The sequence below is a fragment of the Elephantulus edwardii genome, unplaced genomic scaffold, assembly GCF_000299155.1.
Source record: "Elephantulus edwardii isolate Elephantulus edwardi_28Jun2011 unplaced genomic scaffold, EleEdw1.0 scaffold00163, whole genome shotgun sequence".
Classification (NCBI taxonomy): Eukaryota; Metazoa; Chordata; class Mammalia; order Macroscelidea; family Macroscelididae; genus Elephantulus; species Elephantulus edwardii.
In genome coordinates, this window is record NW_006399913.1 from 3,288,641 (window position 1) to 3,295,748 (window position 7,108).

The 7,108-nt window shown below is 48.0% G+C and overlaps 1 protein-coding gene across 1 annotated transcript in view; it reads left to right on the plus strand.

Annotated features, from left to right (window-relative positions):
- Positions 1–6,823: 6,823 nt before the first annotated feature.
- FZD4 (frizzled class receptor 4) overlaps positions 6,824–7,108 on the plus strand; it is a 3,547-nt gene continuing 3,262 nt past the window's right edge. Inside the window, exon 1 of the mRNA XM_006895254.1 lies at positions 6,824–7,104. Within this exon, the coding sequence (XP_006895316.1) occupies positions 6,824–7,104 (281 nt within the window). The remainder of the gene's footprint in view (positions 7,105–7,108) is intronic.

A 7,108-nucleotide genomic window follows, 5' to 3' on the forward strand; every position in this document is an offset into this window, starting at 1 on the left:
TGATCTATGTGTCTGTCATTGCACCAGTACCATGCTGTCTTGATCACTATGGCAGTGTAGTAGGATTTGAAATCAGGGAGTGAGATACCTCCTACCATTCTTCTATTCTTAAGGAGTGCTTTGCTTATTCGGGGCTTTTTTCCATTCCATACGAAATTGGAGATTGCCTTTTCCATCTCGTTGAAGAAACATTCCACTTTTTTAACAAAATTACCAATTGTAGGCGGTTCTCTGACTTACAATATCATGGCTTGAGACACCTGTTTTTGCCATTCGTCTGACTTGGCATATGATTTGGAATGGCTTCAGCTGATGAGATGAGTGGTAGACCAAAATCCTTCTTTATGTCTAGCGTTATTTTATGTAGCTCAAGAGTAAAATGCTGATCAACAGACTGCCTCTGATCTCAGAAGGTAGTAAAGGAGACAAAAAGAAAATGAACTTAAAAAAAAAAAAAGAAAAAAAAAAAAGAAAACGAACTTAATAATGCAAGGTGCTATATTCTATGACAAGGAAAATGTGAAGAGTAAGGGATTCCAAGAAAAGGCATTCAGCTGTAAACAAGTGTGTCCCTCATGGACTCATGAGATGATACTCTCCTCTCATGAGACTGTAAATTCCTTGAATACAGGGACCAACTTTTATACATCTGCATATCCTCCAGGACCCAGCTCAGTGTCACATCTACAGTAACCATAAAGCTTTGCTAATGCCTGGTCTGACCTCTTAACTAAAAAACATTGGTATGAAGGGTATTGTTGTTATGTGCTGTCGAATGAACTATGGCTCATGTTGTTAGCTGCCATCGAATTGAGTATGACTCACAGTGACCCTGTAAAACAGCAGCAGATCTGAACATCATCTCTGACATATTTGAGCCCATGGATGAAGTCACTGTGCCCATCCATCTCATTGAGGGTCTTCTTTCACTGGCCCTCCACTTTTCCCAGCATGATGTCCCTTGCCAAAAGCCCCTCCTAATAGCATGCCCAGTGGCAAAGAGCTGAGCTGCCAACCAGAGGCAAACGGTTCGAATCTACCAGGTGTTCCACAGGAGAAAGATGAGCAATCTCCTGTGCCATTTATGGCTTCTGAAAACCTGCTGGGGGGAAAAAAAGGAAAAAAAAACCCACAAACCATTGGAGGGTCAGCTATGAGTTGATTCCAACTCGATGACACATAAGAACATGCCTAAAGTGTGTGAAATGAAGCTTTGACATCCCTGCCCATAAGGAGTACTATGGCTGAACTTTCCCCAACACATATCTGTTCTCTTGGAGGTCTACGGGATATTCAGCATTCTTCTCCAACACCAAAGGCATCAATTCTTCTTCTGTCATCTTTATTCATTTTCCAGCTCTCAGGTGCATAACAAGTGATTGAAAAGACCATGGCCTGAATCAGGCACACCTTAGTTTTTAAACTGACATCAATGGCATCTGACATGCCATAACCAATTATGGTTATCATCGAGAAGAATGGGAATCCCAGAACATTTAATTTTGCTCATGTGAAACCTACACCTAGACCAAGAAGCTGTTGTCTAACCAGAGGAAGGGAATGGGTGTGTGTCGAGGCTGTATTCTTTCTCCATATCTACAACTCATAACAACCTTCTAGATAACAGATCCAAATCTTGCTCAATCTTGTACCATCCATTTGTACATTAAGCCATCAGCATCAATATATAAACACATCCTATGTGTCCTATCTTAGGGGAGCTCTGGTGGCCCAGCAGTAAGGAACCGCACTGTTAATCTGAAGGCCTGGAAGGTCAGCTATGAATAGGTACTGACTCCATGGTACATAACAACAACTTGCACCATCTTATGCTTACTAAGTAATGCGAGTAGAAAGAGCAATAAGGCTTTGATTCCTCAACATAAATTATTTCACTGGTGACTTGATTCTTCTCCATTGCCTACAAAATATAGTAAGTAGAGGTTTCCTTCTGCAAGTTAGTAGATTTTACTTAAAACATCTGACTCCTTGCCTAGAAGTCGTTCCCTCCTGCTTCACAGGTTATACTCATTTTGTAATGTAAGTTTGGGTGTGTGCGAAGACATAGCACCAGCCTATTATATAAACTGATGGGATGTGACATGACTTTTCTCTGTACTTGATTGTTCCACAGTAAATTCCCAAGCACTATAGAGTTTTAGTCCAAATGAATTGTTTTCCTCTCAAAACCCAAACAGGGTAATAATGAACTACTTCCCTGTACTTTTTTTTTTTTTAAATCAGATAGCTCTTTATGAGTTCTAAATGTTCTGTCCAGATTCAAAGAAGCTGGTTTCTTCACGAGTGGTTGAAATAAGACTTTTCTTGGAAACTACTGAATATGGATTAGTTGGATTGTTTCACAAGAAATAAAAAACAGGCTCTGGGGTGTCTACTTCAGCACTTAATTGGGTTAGCAAAGAAACTGCAAATGAGAGGTTTGCCTTTAGGAGGGAAAGGATGTTTACAGTCCTCACCCCCTCAGGTGGTGGATTTTAACCTAACTGTTCCTTAGTCTTCGAAAGCAGCCTTTAATTTAGGAACCATTACAAGAATCTATTAGAGCAGAAAATGTCAGGTTGAAAAATTAACACATGACAGGAGTTAATTAGAATCTAGCTTCTCATTAGATGCAAATGGGAAACTCCCCAACTGCCCAAACAGTTAGCTACAGTCATGTTTGTGGGCAGCTCCACAGTGTTTACTACAGTGAGAGTGGAAGGAGGGGGCTGCCCAGGCACTCAGGCCAGAGCCACTCAAGGACCAAGCCTGACCCTTAGGTTAACTATTCAGGTGTTCCTACCTTCTCCTCCTCTCAGGAAATGCTCTGAAGGTCGAGGGGGTGGATATGCCTCAGCTTGGAATTCCCTCAGGGAAGTGTTTTCTGTAACAAAGACAAACATGCCATGCCTGTCACCAGGGGCAGACTGTCGACTGTGTAAACCACTCTTGTGAGAAGGAGGATGAGGGGCTCCAGTCCATTCAGACTTCGCTCTACCTCTGGGCCTTTGTTTTCTTTCCACATTCAGACTGAAATGTGACTCCCCTGCCTTTCTTTTTCGGAAAATACCTGAGACTAGCTCCTTGCTGGGAAAGAAAAGCTGTTGACAGGAAAAGCTTCTGATGGGGAAAGGGTTTCCTCCAGTGTTCTCAAAGTAGACAGTTGCTGCAAGCAAGAGGAGGCTGGGATGCCAGACCTCGGAATGAGAGGTCCAGATCACAAAGGATCACCTTTAACTATGGCTTAGGCTGTGTGTCAAGCAGTTTCCTCTAAATGAGCAGTACTATAGACATAGTCTTTAGGGCCAGGCTGACATGCATCTATGTCCTTTTCCGGGACTTGCTGGCAGTCTGAACTTGGGTAATTTGCTTGATCTCTCACAATATTAGTTTCCTCAATCTGTTGTGAGAAAGAAATAATGTATATAGAGCGGCAGGTTAAGTCAGTGTCTGACACAGTAAAGATTCTACAATGAGTTGTTATTAATATAACAAATCACTTAATATTTACTGTGTTCCCTGTACACCAGGTCTCTTGTGGGAGATAGGTCCACCTCTTTGAGCTCAGGAAGTTCACAGTGCCATAAATCATGTTATCTTTTGCACAGGCAAGCTCTCCTCCTCACACTGCAAATACCCTAGAAGTGTCAATTACACACTAATTCCACTTTGTTGAGTAGGAAGGAATTCTGTAGGTCATTGCCCTTTGAGTAGCTACCCTAATCCAATCACCTCTGACGTCAATGTAAATATAATTCTCTATCTGTGTCTTTATCGCATTAAGTTATAGTTATTGTTTGGTTTCCTCCTGCAAGATCTGGGCCATGGTGGTCATTTTTACTCATCTTTGTAGCTCAGGCATCACCTGCAATACTTTTTATTGGAACATGTTGTTGTTATGTGCCATCAAGTCAACTGTAACTCATAGAAACCCTGTGAACATAGTGAACATAGTGACCTTAGGCCACCCTAGACCTAGAAGCTGTGCTGCAATCCCAAAGGCACATGGTTCAAATCCACCAGCTGCTAGGCGGGAGAAGGATGGGTAATCTCCTCCCTTGTCATTAACTGCCTCTAAAAACCTGCTGAAGGGTCAGCTGTCAGTCATTTCCAACTTTCCGGCACACATAAGCAGCAGTGTGGGTATGTAGATGTTCAGCTGGGGACTTGTCTAAGTAGAAAAGCCTGGCTCCATCTTCTCAGGTCCTCCATTGGGCTCTGGCTTCATTTGGCCTATCATTTTAGGTTTTATCTCAGTATCCTTATTTCTTTAAGGAGACAAATACAGCCTCCTTTACCTACACTAAGGAGCCTTGATGGTGAGGTGTACAATATATTGGGCTGCTAACCCAAAGAGCAACAGTTCGGATCTACCAGAGTCTCTGTGCCAGAGAGACCTCAGTCTCAGCCTGAAAAATTACAGCCTTGAAAATCTAATAAAGAACTGCCTACAGTCAGAACTAACTTGGGACCAAAGGATTTGTTTTCTGGAGTTTTGGAGTCCCGGTGGTACTGTCGTTAAAGCATTCAGCTGATAACCAAAAGGTCAGCAGTTTTAACTCAATAGTCACACTGTTGAGAGAAAGAGGGGGTAGTTTGCTTCCATAAAGATTTACAATTTGTAAATTCTACAGGAAGCCCAACTCTGTTCTCCAGGATCTGTATGAGTCAAAATCAACCAGATGGCCATGGACTTAGTTTGGTGTTAGGTTTACCTTCACTGGAGGGTTTTCATGACAATCAGAGGCAGCTTCTATGTGCCCAACACAGTTCTAGATACAAAGCCAAATACCAAAAATGCTAACTCTATTTTTTACCCTTACTACAAGAAAATCCATTTGTTAAATGAAAACTAAAAATACCACAAAGAATGGGTACTACACAGAATATGAACACCATGTGAGTGGTATAGACTTCCTTCCAGCTTGTACTGAGCCCCTGCCATGTGCCAGAGATAGAGCTGTAATGAGAGGATACCAAAAGTTCATAGAGTTGATACCAGTCACCTTGTTTTGGGAAAATGGTGACAAGTGATGAACAAAAGGATCTCAGATTCTCAGGCCCGGCTGTCAGTGAAAGGTCTATTTGGCAGCAGACTGAAAGGAGATTGTCTCATAGTTGTACTGAAAAGGACCATTACCAAGTTATCCATCCCTACTGTGTGCAGGACACCGTGCTAAGTAACTTAACAGACATCTCGCTGTGGAATGACAGTGTGAGGTAGATATTAACTTCTAAAGTACAGGGAGCTCTAGTGACTTCGTGGTAAGGCCGCAGCGCTGCCAACCCAAAAGTAAGTGGTTTGAATCTAGTAGCCGCAAGTGGACAAGCTCCTCCCCTGCTAGGAGTCCAGTCAGAACATTAAGAGTTCAGATCGAGGCTCAGAGAAGCTATGGTAAAGTAAAAGGTAGAGAGTTTAGGACATTCCACCTGCTGAGGATTTCACTGTAAAGTAGAGGGTGGACCAGCACAAAAGCCCCAGGGTAACAGGGATTGCAATCCAGGTCCCGTGATTCCGAGTTGCCCAGGACCCTGAGCAGCAGCAGAAGGAAGAAAGGTGGGCAGCCTGCAGGAAAGGGGTGTCCGAGAGGCTGGGGGAGGACTCTACTGGTTGTGTGCCTTTGTCACCCTCCGTTAACAGGTCAAGCCTCTCACCTCCCACCGCCCCCCACCCCACCCCCTGCCCTCCCAACCTTATTTAGAAACCGTGTCCCCGAGACAGGAAGGGCGGCGGGCCGAGAAGCACGGAGCGTCCCGGTCTCATTTCCTTTCGAATCCCCCTGTGGAATTTCATTTCATACAGTGAAGGAAACCCGAGCGCGAGAGCGCTGCTGGTCCGGGGCGCCTCCCCCACTCCCCGCCCGAGGCGAGCAGCTCCCGGGTGCAGATCGGGCGGAGCCGGAGGCGGGGGAGACGCGGGCCCGGCCGCAGCCAGCGGGGAGTGAAAATAGCTGCGCGCTCCGGCTGTACCAGGCACGGCGCTAAGCGTTTTACGCCTGGCCTCTAATCCTTCCAAGTCAATTTATGGATGAGGAAACTGACGCCGAGAGGCTGGGCAATTTTCTCAAGGTCACACAGCCGGAATTTGAAGTCACAACCCCATGTTCTATTGTGTATGTTGGCGAGGTGGTGGTGGGCCCAGGTGACAGCTGGAAGGGAAAAAAAGGGGGCCGGAGCGACCAGGGAGCGCTTCTCACCTCGGGGAGCAGGGGGCGGACTGGCCAGGAGGAGCGCGCAACCCCATCCCCTTCTGGCCCCAGCTCGGGGCGCACGGGGTGGGAGGAGAGCAAGCGCGGGGCAGCGGGGCGGGGCGCTCCGGGGAGGCGGGGAGGGAGGCCGGGATGGAGAGGGGCGCGCGGGCGGAGGCTGACCCTTCCAGCGGGAGAGCAGCCACGCCTCGCGGGCCCGCCCACAGCCGCCCGAGGCGCCCAGCCATTGGAGAAGCGCGCTGTCGGTCCCTCGTCGTCCCCGCCCCGCGAACCTCCAGCGCCCGGCGCAGGACTCAGGCAGTGCAAGCGGCGCGGTGCTGGGTGCTGGCGGGCTTCGCTGGACGCCGGGTGGAGGCAACCGGCGCTCGGTGGGAGGCTGGCCGCCTGCAGCCATGACCCCTCCAGCCTGGTCTTCGGCCCCAGCCCGGGACATCTAACTCCCTCCACAGTCGCACACAGCTGCCGAGGAGCTGAACACTGCCCGATCGTCGCCCTTGGCGCCTTATCACACTCCCTTCCGCAGAACTGGGAGCAACGCGGGTAGCCAGAGCTCCTGTGCAAACTGGGGGTGTCTACTGGAGCAACCGCCGCCGCTGCCGCCCCCGGCTCTGGCTATGGCCCAGCGGGGCGCGGGGCCGAGAGTCATGGGGGGCCCCAAGGGCGTCGGGCTCAGTCTGCCGCGGCTGCTGCCTTTGCTGCTGCTCTTGGGGCGGGTGCAGGGCTTTGGGGACGAAGAGGAGCGGCGCTGCGACCCCATCCGCATCACCATGTGCCAGAATCTCGGCTACAATGTGACCAAGATGCCCAACCTGGTTGGGCACGAGTTGCAGACAGACGCGGAGCTGCAGCTGACAACCTTCACACCGCTCATTCAGTACGGCTGCTCCAGCCAGCTGCAG